At 70.3% G+C, this 16,294-nt stretch overlaps 1 protein-coding gene across 1 annotated transcript; it reads right to left on the bottom strand.

Moving 5' to 3' along the window:
- Positions 1–571: 571 nt before the first annotated feature.
- Positions 572–15,027, bottom strand: CRIP2 (cysteine rich protein 2). The gene is made up of 8 exons (XM_067300730.1): positions 14,918–15,027; positions 5,452–5,546; positions 2,893–2,950; positions 2,615–2,755; positions 2,429–2,497; positions 2,083–2,177; positions 1,575–1,632; positions 572–1,409 (listed from the first exon to the last, which is right to left on the bottom strand). The coding sequence occupies exons 1-8, from the start codon at positions 14,958–14,960 to the stop codon at positions 1,342–1,344; spliced, it is 627 nt and encodes a 208-aa protein (XP_067156831.1). The 5' UTR covers positions 14,961–15,027; the 3' UTR covers positions 572–1,341.
- Positions 15,028–16,294: the final 1,267 nt, after the last annotated feature.

Here is a 16,294-nt window from a genome sequence, read left to right as displayed (position 1 = left end):
GAGGCACCTCCGGCGCTGCGCCCTGCCGCCGCGGCCAGCCTGCTGCCGTGGCCGGGGAGGACCTGGCCCCGCAACACCGCTCTGTCGGAGCGGCGCGGCCCTGAGGGGTCAAGTCTCCATGGAAACTCGGCCGAAACACAAACACGCGCATCCGCTTCCCGGGCCTGGGAACCGCCGGGGAGGCAGCGCGCTGCTGCCAGCAAGGGGGGAGCAGCAGCCCCAGCCTGCTCCGCGCTGCCGCCTGGCACTCAAATACTCCCACATGCAAAGCCACCAAGGTGCCGCAAGGATGCACGGCCTTTTGGGGGGGTTCCCGCTCTCCCCAGCGGAGCAGGGCGGCCAAGGGGGCTCCGGGTTGAGGGGACGCCCAGCTCGCTGGCCGTGCTGCCCTCCCGCGCAGAGCGCCGCTGCAGCCAGGGACGGGGAGGGAGCAGCCGCGGAGCCCGCTGCACCGCCTGCACGGGAGCCACGGCTGCTCCGGTAAACTCAACAGCTGCAACGCCGCGGGGCGCAATAAACCCCAGCTGCACACGTCTCCCCCCCCGCCACCCCCGGCCGAGCCACACCAGGCGTCTCTCAAAACCTTTATTGTCAGCCGATACCGAAAGAGCCGGCCCTGCGGCGGGCCGGGAGGCAGCACGGGGCGGGCGCTGGGGGGCCGCACGCTGCTCCTCCTCGGCCTCGTGGGCAGCGGGGCCTCGGGGGGGGCGGATGGGGCAGATGCACGTGTCACTCTCCAAAGCTGGGAGCACATTTACATCTGCTTATAAATAAACGACAACAACAAAAAAAAAAAAAAACCCAAAACAACAACTCGCGCGGGGAGCGGGCTCCGGCCGCGGGCAGGCATCGCGCCGAGCCAAGGTGCCGGCGCGCACCCGACGCGCTCTGCCCGCGGAGCAGCCCCGTGCCCGCGGCTGGCACAGACAAGGGCTGCCCGCCGGCAGGGGCACGCTCCTCCTCGTGGGACGGCCGGCGGGGGCGAAGCACCGACCCCCAGGGGCCGGCGGAGGCCGCGGGGCGTGCGCGTGGGGGCCGCGGGGGCAGGCGGCATGCTGCCGGGCACCGGCGAGGGCAGAGCACGTCGGGGACCACCAGAGACACCTTCCACCTTTGCCTTTAAACACTGAAGCTTATATTAGAGACTATGCCATATAATCCGGGGGGGGGGGGGCAGGGCAGGGCAGGGCAGGGCAGGGCAGGGCAGGGGGGCCCTGCCCGGCGCAGAGACAGCAGGGCGCCCAGCTCCGTGGCCAGCCTGGCGCAGGTCGGCTCCAGCTCCTTCCACGAGCAGCGGGTCAGTGGGGGCACAGAGCGGGGGGCCGGCCGGCCGGCCGCCCTCTAGGGCTGGTTCTTCGCCTCGGGGTCTTTGTCGTAGATGTAGCTGCCCACGGCGCCGGTGTTCACGCCTGCAACGAGAGGCGCGCGGGGCAACGCGTTTGCAGGTGGCACGGCGCCCTGCCTGCCTGCCCCGCAGGGACGCGGTGCACTCCGGGGACGCGGCGGGCAGCAGTCGAGGCAGGGCACGTGCCCCCACCCCTGCACCCCCAGCCCCACGAGTGCCCAGCACTCACCCTTGGGCCCGAAGAGGATCCCGTAGCAAGGCTTGTGGCAGTACGGCTGTCCGTCGTGCTGTGCAAGAGAAATACGTCACCGGGGCACAGGGGCATGTGCAGCGGCAGGGGGGCCCCTCACCCCCAGACCCACCGTGGGGCCCCCCCCGCAGGCTGGGGATCAGCTCCCCCCGGGCAGGGGGGCAGGACAGGCCCCAGGACCCGTTGCAGGCGTGCACGCTGGCACAGCCCGGGGGCCTCCCCTGCAAACACCCTCACCCCTCCGTGCACCCCGCGCCCATCCCCGGGCAGCCCTGAGCCGCTCCTGCCGGGCTGGGCCTGCCCTGCCCTCTCGCGGCTGCTCGCCCGCGGGATGCCGGCTGGCATCAGCACCAGCCCGGCCCCTCTGCAGCTTTGGGAGCTCGGGGAAGGCAGGAGAAGCCCGCAGGGAGACCGGGAGCAGGCGCCCGGCAGCAGGCTGCTGCCTGAGCCGGAGCGAGCTGCAACACGGGGGTGCGGACGTCCTTACCTCCGCGTGGCTCCCCGGGGTCAGAGTCTTGCTGCAGCGCTCGCAGCGTAGGCAGGGACGGTGCCAGTCCTTCCCCAGCGAGGTCACCTTCTCCGCTAGGGAGGGATGGGGGGGGGTCACTCCTCCGCACGCCGGTCCGCAGGGACGTGAGCCCCCTGGACCGCGCAGGATGCCCACCGGCCACCAGCACGGGCACGTCCCCTCTGCGCGCAAGACGCCCCCGAGCAAACGCGTCCCCGCGCATCCCCGCAGCTCTTCCCCGCCGCTCTGCTGCCTCGCGCTCCCAGGCCGGGCTGGCGGAGCCGCGGCCTCCTCCCGCGGGGCCGCGTCCCGCTCGCGCCCTTACCGAAGTAGACCCTCTTGCCGCAGCGCGGGCACATGTTGGGCTCCCCGGTGAAGGTGGTGACGCTGGAGGCTGGAAGGAGAGAGGCCCTAAGCGCGGGGCAGCGCGCCCCCGGCCGGGAGAGCCGCGCGCCGCCGGCGCACCGGGACGGGGCTGAGCGCCCCGGCGCCAAGCCCGCCCCGGCCTCACCTTTGCTGGGTCCCTTGGGCGGCGCAGCGTTCGCCTTCCTCTCCTCCACCTTCGCGGCGTGCTCGATGGGGCCCGGAGCCGTCTGCCCCTCGATCTGCGGCTTCTCGTAGATGTAGGACCCGGCGCCGCCGATGTTCACCCCTGCAGCGGGGCAGAGCGAGGCGGCGGTGTCCCGGGGGCCGTGCGGGGTCTCCGTCCCCCGCCAGCCCTCCCGCCCCACGCGCCCCCGGGCCGGGCCGGGCCGCCGCGGCGCAGGGGCAGGGCGAGCAGCCACCTACCTTTGGGCCCGAAGAGCGTGGCGTAGCAGGGCTTGTGGCAGAAGGGCTTCCCGTCGTGCTGCGGAGAGAGGAGGGCGGCGGGACGCTGAGAGCGGCCGGAGCCCCTCTCCCGCTCCGCGCGCGCGCAGAGCAAAGCCCGGCCCCAAAACTGCTCGCTGCCGGGAAGCGAGGGACCGCCGGCACCCCGGGTTAGCTCAGCTAAAAGGCTTCTCCCAGCCCAAACTCGGCAGTGCAACCCGAGGATCCGGTAACCCATGATTTTGCGTTTGAAGCAGCCTGCGGGCTGAACTTCACTTCTGTGCTGACTGCACAGTTAGGCTGTTATTGGAGGCACAGGGCATCGCGGTGAGATGGGGGCATTTCTTTTAGAGGAGCACTTATTCCCCAGCCTGAAGGCAGGCACTTTATACAGAAAAAAGGCCACGTTTTTAAAAACGTGGTGCTTAAAGCCCCCGCACAGGCGGGAGACAGGCCCGGCCGGGAGCGGGAGTCGAGTGCCGTCACAGCCCGCTGGGCGCAGCCGGGCAGGGGAGGTGGCGGGCTGCGGGCACGCTGGCGTCCCCCCGTCCCCCCAGCTCCTGCCCCTGTCCCGGGGCAGCTCCTTGGACCCAAAAGCCTCGGGCAAGGCGGAGAGAGGGCTGCGGCTGAGCTCTCTTGCTGCTGCCTTTCCGCCGTGCCCCTCGCCTTGGCCCGGGATCAGAGCCCTGCGCGGGCGCCCGTCCCGGCCGGGTCGCCGTCGGTGCCCGCTATCGGCCAGGGCCAATCCTTGGCAGCGAGCGGGCGATAAGCGCCGGGGCCCTTCTCCCCCGCGGCAGGGCGCGGGCCGGGGGAGCTGGCGCCGATCAGAGCTGCCGGCGAGGGGGACGGCGCGGCCGCCGGCGGGCCCGAGATAACAGCGCTCCTGATCCCAGCAGCGGTTTCTCACGGGGCAGCGGGAACCAAGTCCAAGAGGAAAGAAAGAGCGTTTGTGGGCTCTGGCCCCCAGCCCGAGGCCTGGGCTGCACCCCACAGGGCTGGGCACAGAAAACCCACAAGGCACGTGTCTCTGCCCCCGTGCAACCCCCAGTGCGGCCTCGGCGCGGGAACCGGCCCCGAGCCGCCCCGCAGGAGGGGGTCGCCTGGGGGCAGGGGGCAAAAACGCTGCCTGCGCGCCCCGGGGTTGGGGGACAGTCCCATGCTGGGCAGCTCGGCTTCGCAGCCCCACGCGGAGCCGAGGCAGTGCGGGAAGCTCCCGTGCCGCCCGCGCGGCTCCATCCAGCATCTCGGCGAGAGGAGCCCTCTCCAGCTGCCGGCGAGGGAGGCGGCCGTGCAGAAGAGGCGAGCGCAGTCCCTTCCCTTCCCTTCCCTTCCCCTCCTGCAGCCCTTGCTCCCGCCGCCCCTCGTGGAAAGCGGTGTGGGGAGCGGCACACAGGGGCTTGGGAAAGGCTGGGCGAGCACACCGGCAGCTGGCTGGGAGCAGGCAGCTGCAAACTAGGGCAAGGCATAAATATCGGCATGCTCAGAGCGTTACCACGCTGCAAGAGAGGATAAACATTTAGCCGGTCTCCCTGCGACACCTCCGCAACCCTGCCAGGCAAGCTGGCTTTGCAGGAGCGCGGAAGGGCAGGGAAGGGCCCGATCCGGCTCTCCGTGCTGCCAAGGGGGGCTTGGCTGCCACCCGCCCCGGGAGCAAAATCCAGCCTTATATGGAGATGCAGCAAAGTCCCCCGGGCTGAACCGGCCCGGAGCACGGAGCCCCCCGAAAGGCCCCCACGCAAGGCGAGGCGAGGCGAGGCGAGGCGAGACTCCCGCCGCTCGCCCCGCGGGGCCGCCCGCCGCCGGCACGGCTGTCCCTGCCCCAGGCGCTGCCGCCCGCTCAGCTGTGGCGCGTGCCACAAACGCGCTAAAGAGCTGGTGACACGGTGGCATGAAAGGCACGGTGCAAAACCCGGGGCGCGAGGCGTCGCGGCGCGAAGTCACATTAGCGGAACAGTTGCCGCGGGCTCCGCGCGCCGGCTGGGCTGGCGCGGCCCCGGCGGGGCACCGGCTCCCCCCGCGCCGGGCGCCCTCGAGCGCCGGCCCCGCGCCCCCAGGGCTGCTGCGGGCGCGCACCGAGCCCCGCGGAGGCCCCCGGGGTCTGCGCAGGCTGGACGCGGCCCGTCCCGCAGCCCCCCCGCGCCGGGCAGGCGGCTCCGGCTCGGCCTCGCGCGGCTCCCTCCCGGCTCGCAGCACAGATGGGCAGGGTTTAATCCTGTTTTCTTGCTAAAGGAGTAACTTAATACGTGACTGTTTGCGCTGCTAAACACACAGTGAAAACATGCAGGCAGCAGCAGTGCCAAGCTCGCGTCACCACGGCAACCCGCAATTTCCTGCTTTTCGGCGTTTGCAGCCACGCTTCGGCGCCGGATCTTGGCGCTCCTTGAAGCGCCGGGGACGCCCCGAGGAGGCTGCCTCGCCGGCGGCGCCGCGCGCCGGGACGTGCCGAGCGCGAGCTGCCCGCGGGGCGCCAACGCCGCGCCGGCCCCGCAGGCAGCGCTGCGCTCCCGGCTCCGCGGCGCCTCCCTCCGCGCCGGCTCTTACCTCGGCGTGCCCGCCGGGCGTCAGGGTCTTGTTGCAGCGCTCACACTTGAGGCAGAACTTGTGCCAGTCCTTGCCCAGCGAGGACACCTTCTCAGCTGCAAGGAAACACCAAGAGCGAGGTGAGCCGCCGGCGCGGCGCAGACCCGCAGCGGGGCGCCCGCCCGCCCGCTGCCGCCACCGGCTCGGAAGTCGGGTCTGGGCACAACGGGGTGCCACCAAGGGGGATCGCCGGGCCCCATGGGCACGCGGACTCCCCATTTCCCTTTGCAAGCCAGCCGCGCCGCGGGGACTGCTTTGCCACAGCCCCCAAGCTCTCTGAGCACTTTCACCGGGCCCTTTCCAAAAGCTGCTCCTGCTTTTCCTTCACAGGGACGTATCTGGGAAGGGCCCGCAGTGTGCAACACCCTCTTGCTCCCAGGTCACAGCCTCCCACGACCCTGCGCCCCTCGGAGCGGCGCGGGGGACCCGCACCCCGGCCGCCCGCACCTGCCGCCCGCGGGAAGCGGTCTCGCCGCCAGCCGCCCCGCAGCCCCGGCCCTGCCGTTTCCAAGAGGGCGTCTGCGAAACAGCAGTCCAGCAACAGTAGCATTTTCCTTTCTACTCCCTGTGGCTATTTTTACCCGCCACACTACCCTAAATGACCTTTCTCTGATTCAAATATTTTGTGTTACCATGCCCACCCCAGCCCCACCCGTTTAGTCATCCCTCCGCGCACATCCAGCCGGGCAGGCTCCTTCCAGCGGGCTTTTCCCCAAGGGCTCTTATTCATCTTTATTCCTCCCTCCGAGCTGCCTCCGGCTCCTCTGCGGGAGGAGCTGGGCGCCGAGCGGGAGCGTGGCCCCGCGGGAAGCACCGAGAGATGCCCCGGCTGGGGCGGCCCGCTGCAGGGCACCGCGGGGGCCAAAATCGGGGCCAGGGAGGCAGCAGGCCAGTTCACGGAGGCAAATCCTTGGGGACCAGTTACCTGGGCAGAGCCCTCCTCCGGCCGTCCCGGGGGCCGGAGCGCCGCGGGGCGCCGACCCTCGCCCAGCCCTGCAGGTCCAGGGATGTCCCATCCCGCCCTGCATTTGCGGCTGATTCCCTTTCCCCCTCCCTGGCTCTCGCACGCCCGCAGAGACAGCTGGAAAACGGCACCGCTCCATTAAACCCACCATAAAACAAAATCGTAAGAGCCAAATAAAATATTTAAAAGGCAAATAAAACAGCACGACTGAAACACGGCCCTGCTCTACGCAAACGCCTCCCTCGCGGCGCTGCATTTTCCAGCCCTTTCCACCCCGAGGGCTTCAGCCAGGCAAAGGCCCCCGGGTCGCGCCGGGTCGGGCTGGGGGCCGGGAGGTCCCCGAGGGCAGGTCTGGCCGCGGGAGCCACCCTCCACCTGCGGCAAACAGCTGCGCCGCGGTGCCACGATAAGCCGAAACAACTGCCATCGCTGCCCAAAAAATTGGGCACAGCAAGCGCGGAGGAAGGTTTTCGGGGCACGACCTCCGCTGGAAGCGGCTCCGGACCGTGGCTAAAAGGCACCAGGGCGACTGGAACAGCAGGGCCCGCGCGCAGCCGCTCTGCGGTGCAGCGGCCGTGGCAGATAAATCCCCGGCCGCGGCAGCAGGCTGCTCCCGCCGACGGGAAGCTGCTGGACCCCGGGTTCAGGAGCGCACGCAGGTCACGAGAGCCAGCGCGTGAAAGGGATGCTCCCCCCTCGCCTGCGCCGGCCGGGCGCTTTCTGGAGCGCGCGGTGGTGGCAAAGCCCGCGCAAGCCCCTGCCGCCCCCAGCACGGGTGGCTTTGGCCTTGCAGCCGGCGGCGAGCGCACCGCGCTGCTGCAGCCGCCCCGGAGCCCTGCAGGACCGAGCCGCTCCACGGCGGCCGGAGACTGCAGCTCCGCAGCCTCCCCGGCACTGACAGGTGCCTGCGACGGAGGGAAATGGAGCGTGAACGGCTGAAAGCCGAGCCAGAGGCGCGGGGCCAAAGAGCAGCCAGGCTCTGCCGCAGCGCCTGCGCAGCCGGGCCACGATGAGTCTCAGCGGCGTCGCCCCCCGCGCGCCCGCCGCCGCCGCCACCCCCGCGGGGGCAGAGGAGGAAGCTCCCGGCGGATGTTTTGCAGGGGCCATCGCAATTACAGCCGGCCGCGGCCCCCGCCGGCTCCTTCCTGCCCCCGCCACCGCGCCTCCCCGGCTGCAGGAGCACGGCGGGATTAGGTGACCGCCTCGGTAATATTTCAGGCGGCCGGGCTATTCACCAAGCGGAGCAGACACGTCCCAGCGCCTTGGCACGGCGGCAGCGCTGGCAGCCGCTGCGGCAGGGCCGGGAGCTGGCCCATCCGTGCCGACGCCGGCGCACGAACACCCCCGGTGTGCCGGCGGGCACCGCAGCACCCAGGACGGCCCCTCTCCGGCCACTCCGAGCAAACAGGGAGCCGGAAACCCCTCCCGCACCCCGGCTATTGCATCCCTGGCCAAAAGGGACCTCGCGGGCACCCGCAGCCCCAACGGGGGCCGGGCGCAGCGTCCCGCTCCCAGGGCACAGGGATGCGCGGGGGCAGCCCCCTGCCCTCGGTGGGAACGCCGAGCCGCTGGGGGACATCCGCCCGCTGCGCACGGCGGCTCCCCGGGGACGGCACGGCCGGGCCGCCAGCCGCCGCCGCCGCCGGCACCGCTTCCCAGGCTGCATTGTTCGCGCCGAGCGGCGGAAACAGCTGGGAGCCGCCCCAGCCCATTTCCAGGGCACCGGCGTCCCGCTCGTGTTTGCGCTGCCCTATAAATCACCGCGGAGAGAAAACGCCCGCGTCCAGATTTCCTGTCACCGAGCCACGTCTGCTCTGCGGCCACGCCAGCCCTGGCAGAGCAGCCCGCGGCCCCGGCCCTCCGCCGCGGCCGGCCCCCGCGGCCTCCCCTTTATCCCCTCCTGCCCCACCGAAACAGGGGCAATGCCAGCAAAACCCGAAAGCGCGCTCCTCGCCGTGCACGGCGCTCAGCGCCCGTGTGCCCCTGCCCGGGCTCTCCCGGGTCCCCGGCCTCGACACCCACCGGGGCTCCCTGCAGCCTCCCCGTCCTGCCAGCCCTCCCGCCGCTGCCCGGCCCCACTCCGCGTGCCGGGGAAAGCCTCTGCGCCCGGCCTCGCCGTGCCGGGGAGCTGCCGGAGCCGGGCGGCAGAGCTGGCTGGGGGGACATGAGGGTGTCCTGCCTGTGAGGGGAGGCAGCGGGAGCCAAGCCAGGGAGCGGAGGGCAGCTCAAGGCGGTTCAGCGCCCGGGATCACTTGGAGACGTGGTGTCTAGTTTCCCCTAATCCGATTTTCCGGCTGGCTTCCCCAGGGCGGGAGGAGCAGCGGGGCTGCCTGGACACACGGCTGCACGTCCCGCGCACGGAACGCTGCCGGCCGGCAGGAGCACGGAGGCGCCCTCCGACCACAGCAGCCCCCACGTCACGGGGGACCCGCGCCCGCGGGCGGCTGCCCCGGCGGGGGTAAACCCCGGGCGAAACGCGCCATGCTGGGAAGGAGCCACGTGCCGCGGAGGGAGGCCGCCGGAGCCGGCTGACAGCAGAGGCCGCAGCCAGGGAAGCACCGCGGGGGCGGCGGAGCCCGACGCACGCGGGAGAGGCGCTGAGCGTCTCCACCCCGGAGACAGCACGGCTCATCCTCTAATTACCCGCCGTGCCCGGGCAAAGCGGCGCCTCCCACGAGGCGCTGCCGGGGGTGCACAGCTTTTCGGATGGGAACGGGGCACAAGCGTCCCCCCTGCCGGCGCCCAGGTGCCGCGTTACGCCAGGCTGGGGCCCTCGCGCAGGCATTGCCGCTGCCTGACGTCACCTCCGCTTTCGCAGCCGGAGGCTTATTCAGCGGAGGCTGAACGCTCCGACACCCGCACGCCGCCCTCGGCCCCGTTCAGCGACGAGGTGCCAAATCCCGCACCCCTGGAGGAGAGGGGCGCAGACGCACTTCAAAGCAGCTGCAGGCACAAGGAAAGAGGGACGAGGCTGGAAAGAGGAGCCTGGCAAAAGGCTGAGAGCAAAGCCGAGAGCCTGGGCAGCCGGGAGCCTCGTCTGCTTGGGCGCTGGCGGCAGGACGGGGGACAGAGCCGCCGCGCGGGAGCAGCGAGACCCCCACTCTGCCCAGGGTCTCCTCCTGGGCCGGCAGCCCGTGCTTCGCCCCGCGCTGCCGGGCGGCCGCTCACCCCTGCACGCCCGAGCGGCCGACGCCAGCTCGGCCCCGTGCTCGAGCGTTGTTTGCTTTCCAACCGGCAGCCCTAACGCACTGCGTGGCTCCTTTCCACCCGCTGCTCCCTGCACCTCCGCCTCCAAAACTTCCCCCACTTCAGGCACTTTCCTGGGCACCAGCCTTAAGCCTTCCCGCTCCGGTTCACGAGGCCAGGGGAGCCTCTAGCAAATTCCCACGTCATTTTGCACGGGGCTGCTGCACTTCATCAAGCGGCGCTCGCACGGGACGCGCTCGCTGGCTCCGAGGCCAGGCAGCTCCACCGCGGCCGTGCTGTAAGACGGAGACCCGCCGGGCCGGGCTTTGCTGCAGGAGGGGGCGGCCGGAGATAGCGCAGCCGAGCGCCCCGTGCCCAGGCACCCCGCCAGGCGCAGCGGCAGGAAGGCGAAACAGCCCTGCCCGGCGGCGCGGCTGCGACAACAGGCAGCCACTGTGAGAGCGGGACAGACGCGGTTGTTCCCCAGTGAGGCCGCTTCCTTGTGCCCCGGGGCGGACAGAGAAAGCGGCCTGGGAAGGGCAGGAGCTCTCGCCTCTGCGCGGAGGAGAGGAGCCGGGGCAGCGGGAGACACTTCCCGCAGCTCCCCGCGAGCTGCAGCGCCGGAGCAAGATCGCTCCCAGCCCGCGTGCCGGGACCCACCTCCCAGTCGTGCCCCCCAGGCGGTTCGGTGTCCTCAGCACGCACGGGGCTGCCCCGCTGCAGGCCGGAGCCATGCCCCACGGCACGGGCACCACGGCACCGCCGCTTGCACCAGCTCAGCTGAAAGCAGCACCAGGGCGCACACCCCAGCCTCCGCATTTGACTGCAACCCTGCGATGCATTTTCCATTACCCCTCGCTTGGGCTGATGCAGCACGGAGGCTCAGCCCCGTCGCCTCTAACCCTCTCGTCACCCTCCGGCCAGGGTTTCCCTGCCCAGCAGGGCGGCCACCTCTCCACTGAGCTGGGCCGGACGGGACCCTTCGGGATGCGGGCGCGGAGCACCACAAGCGAGACGCCCAGCGGGCTCGCAGAGAGCTGCCTGCCAGCCCCGCGCCTGCCCCGCAGCGCTGGGAGCAGGGCTGGCCCCCGGCGCGCAGGCGCTGCAGGGAGAGGCACCCGGACTGCAAGGGCAGGCGCCCTGGCATGGGGCTCCCACCTCCCGCGGGCAGGTCCGCGAGCATCCGTGCGTCCCGCCGCAGCTCGCTGCAAGGCAGGCAGCCGCACGTGCGGCACGCCAGCAGCGCCGTGCGTGCACCCCAGCAAAGTACTAGGGCAAGGTAGGCACCCACACTTCTCCTGCGCAAGGGGCAGACACCTCACACCTTCCTGTCCCATCCTCCCACGGAGCATTTTCTACCGCTCACAGTATTTTCCCGAGGGAAAATCTAATGTTAATCACCCCGTCTGTCAGCTTCCCACAGACGCAGCCCTTCCCTGCCAGGGCCCTGCGTTGGGAGCAAGAAACTGGTGCATCCTTAGTTACCATTTTGCAAGGCCCGCGCACGCCCCGAGAGCGGCCGCGCTGAGACATCGGAGCAGGCAATTACGTAAGGAGCGCAGGCAGCGTCTGCGCTGGCAATCAGAGGCTGCGCCGGCGTCCTCGCGGCTGCCCGGGCCGCGCTCAAGGAGCGAACGCGGCTCCCTTTGTTGGGAGAGGCTGTAACGCGCGGGCAAAATAAAGCCGCCCGGCTCCGCCGCCCGGCCCAGCCGCTCGCGGGGAGCGACGAGCGCCCTCATCTAAGGACAGTGGTTACTTATTAATCGCAGAGCGGCTTCTGCAGCTTGAATTTCTGCTGGCAGAGCCGCCCGCGCGGTGCTGTGCGGGAGAGCCCCCCCAGCCCTCCGCTCCCCCATCTCAGCCCCGTGCCTCGGGGGCACAAGCGCGACGGCGAGATCGGGCACCGCCGCAGGCTCGGCCCCCTCCCCGTGCCCCGTCCTTGTCCCCCCTCCGACGCCCCCCACCCCAGCTGCACCCTCCCGCACAGCAGCAGCGAAGATGGAGCTTGCAACATCTCGGGGGCCAGCGTCCGTATTTTGCTTGGGACTCGGCGAGAATCACGGCCGAGGAAAACAGAAAACCTCCGGCCGCCGCGATGCCCCCGCTGCTCGCAGGGCGGGGGGCGGAAGGGGCTGCGCAGGGCCGGGGACCCTGCAAAGCTCGTTTAGGGCTAGCAACACAAAAGGGAGCTCAGGAAACCTTCGGCTGGTTGGCTTCAGGCGGCTCTGGGCTTGTGGGCGCTTCCTGCCAGAACAGATAACCCAAAACCGCCGCCACCTGCCAGCGCGGGAAGGGAAACCAGCCCGCAGAGCTCCAGCCAGGCAGCTATTCCCGCAGTTAAATATTCACGTGAGCAGTCAGACCCTGCGAGAAGAGTTAGCCCGAGCGACCCAGCTGCTACTGGAAACAATGTTAGAGCTCAATGTGCTTTAAGGGGGGGGGCGGGAAAAAGCTCCAAACTATTTTTATATTTTCCTGTGCTTTTTAAAGAAAAAAAGCTCATTCTGTAGCTCAGGAAACGCCCACATCCTTCTGCCTGCACAGGGAGGAGTCTGCTGGATTTTTCCAGGGAGCATGAAGCAACAGGCAGGCTGGAAATTAGTTTTCCATCGGTACCAATTACTGTTAGTTTTGCTCGTTCGCTCAGCCAGCCCTTAGGCATCTTCCAGGAGGACTGCCCAGGGCCGGGAACAGGACGCGGCGGCGTTTCTCGCGCACGCTCCACGGTTACAATCCCAGGCATTCACGAAGCCACCGCTGCCAGCACTCATTCAGCAGAAGCGAGCAGCGCTCCCGAACAAGCAGGGCTTTATGAATCGCTCCCTCCCCGCGGAGCCTCGGGCCGGCCGAGGAGCTCGGGCGCGCACCCAGCCCGCTGTGCCGGGCGCGGGGCTGCCACCGCCGCCCGCGACCCCTTCCCTGGGAAAGCCCGGATAACCCCCTGGATAACCCCCCAGCAGCTCCCAGCCTCGCCTCTCCCGCGCCAGCCCCACCAGGGCTGCCTGGGGAGCCGCTTCCCGGCCGGCAGGAAAGGCCACTGAGAGCTTTTGTTCGATTCGTACGCATTAAATAGGCCGGCTCGGGTTTATTCTTCTGGAGCGCGGGCGGTTCCTCAAAGCGAAGCCGAAGACGTCAGCAGGGACGCGCTCCATTGTGTTTCGACACCGGCCAAGGAGCAGCTTCTGGCCTGCTCCGGTTCTGACTCATCCCCCGTCCCCTCCCGGGGGCACAACGGCGACCGAGTGGCCCGACCGCGGAGGGGTGCGATGGGGCACGCTGGCTCCCCAGTGCCTGCTGGCAGCCGCCTCCGGGCTCTCCTCCACCCGGCTCCCCCGGCCGGGCCGGCTCATCCCCCGAGCGCGAGGAGCGACTCTGACCCCAGACCAGTGCCCAGCAGGCTCGACAGACATGCAGCTTTCTGCTTAAAAAGGAAAAGATTCACGCAAGGAAGCACATCCAAGAGGCTGAGCCATTCCCACCCCCACACAAATAGATTTATTTAAAGGAGGAAGACAGCAAATTCCTATTTCTCTGTGTTTACTTGGAGATGGCCGGAGAGGAATGAAAGCTCCCAATGCCTCAAACACTCGGGCACAATCAGGACCCGTCGGTATTTCTCTACCAAACAAACCAGCCGAGGCCGTGGGGGCTCGGGAAGCCAGACCCCAGGGTGCACACCTTGCTAAATCGCAGTGGAGCGCGGGAGGGAGACGGGACTCGGCACGGCCGCTCCAGCACAGGGGAGCAAGCGGGCAGCACCAGGCCGGGCCAGCTGGTCATTGCAGAAAGCGGCTCAGCCCATGCCAAATTTCCCTCCAAAGCCACCCTGAGCCTGCGCTCGCGCAGCCACACCTCGGAGAGGAAGGCTCCCGGCCTCCGGATCTCCGTGTGCACCGGGCACATGGGCTGAGGCAGGCTCCACCAAGTCAGGAGATGAGCTCCCGCTTCCCTCCCAGCCGCTGAGAGAGGGTGCTAACCCCAGGATGCCCAGCATGAGACCCCCGGAGACCCTGACCAGCCACAGCACCACCCAGGGCGCTCGGAGACCCGCAGGGGCTCGCTGCTGCCCAAACCCAGCCGGGCACGTCGAGACGGACCTCCCAGCTTAGACGCTGCCTTTGAAAAAGTACTGTAAAACCCCGAAGTGTTCATTAGCTCGCCCACCTGGGAACACCCCGCGCGGGATGGGCAAGAGGCAAGACGCGGGGTGAAAGGCACGCCTGAGGCACGAGGCTGGCAGGGAACGGGAACAAAACGACGGAGGGGGGATTTTGTTTGCACCTGCCCCCTTCTGCTCCTCCCCACCAAGAGCTGCCCCATGGCTCACGAAAGCTGCCTGTTCCCCCCGAAAGCAGCATGTCCCAGCCCAGACACCCAGTCCACGTTAGACGGCCCAGATTCCCCCACACCCAGGCCAGCAGGTGCAGGGGGACATGAGCCCCCCAGCCCCGAGCGTGGGACACCTCGCACCAGACCTCTGTGCCAGGACGGGCTGCAGGCATGCACCCTGAGCAGGACCCCTTGCCTCCCGCTTCACCCTGGGGAGCGGACGAGGGTGCCCGAGCCCCCGCTGCCACCTGCGCCCCCAGTGTCACCTGCCCCAGGGCCCCCGGCAGCATCCCCCAGCTCGGCCCAGGGGAGCGGCGCACCACGCTGCGGCGGTGGCCGAGCAGAGGGGGGTCCCAGCCACCGCGAGCGGTGACCGAGGAGGAGGCAGGGGCTCCAGGGGCTGGGCTGCACGTCCAGTGGCCCCCGCATCGGGAGCGGGGGGTGTCCGGGGTGCCCACGCCGGGGTATGCGCAGGTGGGGAGCTGCGACCAGGGGCAGAGGGGGGGCCCGGGAATCCCCCCGGCTCGGGGAAGGGGGACCCGGGACAGAGAGGGAGACCCGGGGATGCACCCAGGTTTGGGAAGGGGGACCCGGGAATACGCCCCGGCTCGGGGAAGGGGGAACCGGGGATGCACCCGGCTTTGGGAAGGGGGAGCCGGGAATACACCCCGGCTCGAGGAAAGAGGATCCGGGAATGCACCTGGCTTTGGGAAGGGGGACCCGAGGGTGTGCCCCAGCTGCTGGAAAGGGGGCCCGGGAATACACCCCGGCTCGGGGAAGGGGGACCCGGGGACACACGCGGGCTCGGGGAAGGGGGAGGCGGGGATGCGCCCCGGGAATGGGGAAAGGGGAAACGCCCTGGCTCGGCGAAGGGAATCCCGAGGCCGGGGGACGAGGACGAGCCGGGCGCGGGGAAGGGGCGCCCGGGGGCGCGGCGGAGGCGCTCACCGAAATACACGGTCTTGTCGCACTTGGGGCACTTGGATGCCATGGCGGGGAGCGGTGCGCAGCGGAGCCGTGCAGAGCCGAGCCGAGCCGAGCCGCGCCGAGCCGCGCCGAGCCGCGCGCCCCGCTCCGCCCCGCCCGGCCGCCGCCCATTGGCCGCGCCGCCGCCCGGGGGGGCGGGGCAGCCGCGGAGCGTCGGCCCGGCTCGGCCCGGCTCGGCTCGGCCCGGCCCGGCTCGGCTCGGCCCGGCTTGGCTCGGCTCGGCTCGGCTCGGCCCGGCTTGGCTCGGCTCGGCTCGGCTCGGCCCGGCGGCAGGTGCGCGGCGCGGCCCCGCCGCCCGGGCCCCGCGGGCGGGGGCAGCCGGGGCGGTCAAAGCGCGCCGCCTGCGCGCGTCCGCGCCGGTCCCACCTGCGCTGCGGCGCTCGGAGCGGGGCGAGCGCGCCTGCCCGCGCCGGCAGGGAAGGGCAGGGGCGGTGCCTCCTGCTCGAACCCTTCCCTACCCTGCTCCCCGTCCCTGGAAGCCCACGCAGTTGCAGTCCTTACAGTCCCTCTTCGCTCTTTTAGAAAAAGAGGTTGAAATTTGGCAAAATGACTTGGCGGTTTTTACCAGCTTGCTGTCGGTAAGTCTGGGCCCAGTCCTCCCCGGTGCGTACGTGAGCATCACCCCACCTGCCGCTGCGCGAGCCCCGCATCCTTGTGGGCTGGTGCTAACCCACAAGGCCTGCAGGTGCCTCCACCACAGCCCCCAGCCCCAGAGCCCAGGCCAGTCCGGGAGCTGGCACCGGAGCGCTCTCCCAGCCTGCTTTCGGGGTAGCGCACGGCCCTGTGCCATGGGGCGAGGCGACGGGATGGGCTGTGCGGCCTCAGTGGGGCGCGCGGCAGGTTGCAGTGGCCTTAGAGCTGCAGGCTCGGAGAAAGCCCCAGCTCCGCACGGGCAGACATCACCAAACACCCCCGGCCCCGGCACACGCACCGTGGGCAGGGAGCTGCGGGCCTGCAGCGGGCAGCTGCGGTGGGAAGGCGCCCGGCTCCCGCGGGAGTTCCCTGGACGCCTGAGGCCTCGGTCTGGGCAAGCCGCGTTTCTCCCGTCCAGCTGCAAGCTGGGGAGGATGCAAGTTGCAGGGCTGAGTCATCACCATCATTGTTCGTGGGAACCCGTCGCGGGAGCGTTACGCACCGCTGTCGCTGCTTCTCTGCGAGCGCGCAGCAGCCGCAGCAGCGGGAACCGGCCCCGAACACGGGCTGCGCTTGCCGCCAGCCGCGGTTGCCCAGCAGCCCCTCCACCTCTGTCCCCCGCGGGCGCCAGGCCACCGCGGGAGAAGGATGCGGAGCCGAGGCCAGCGGAGGGGCAGGGGCCGCCCGCAGCAGCCCGGCGCTCCG

This window comes from Apteryx mantelli, chromosome 8, assembly GCF_036417845.1.
Source record: "Apteryx mantelli isolate bAptMan1 chromosome 8, bAptMan1.hap1, whole genome shotgun sequence".
In the NCBI taxonomy this organism is placed as follows: domain Eukaryota; kingdom Metazoa; phylum Chordata; class Aves; order Apterygiformes; family Apterygidae; genus Apteryx; species Apteryx mantelli.
Note: the sequence above shows the minus strand (reverse complement) of the source record. Positions and strands in the feature narration are given on the sequence as shown.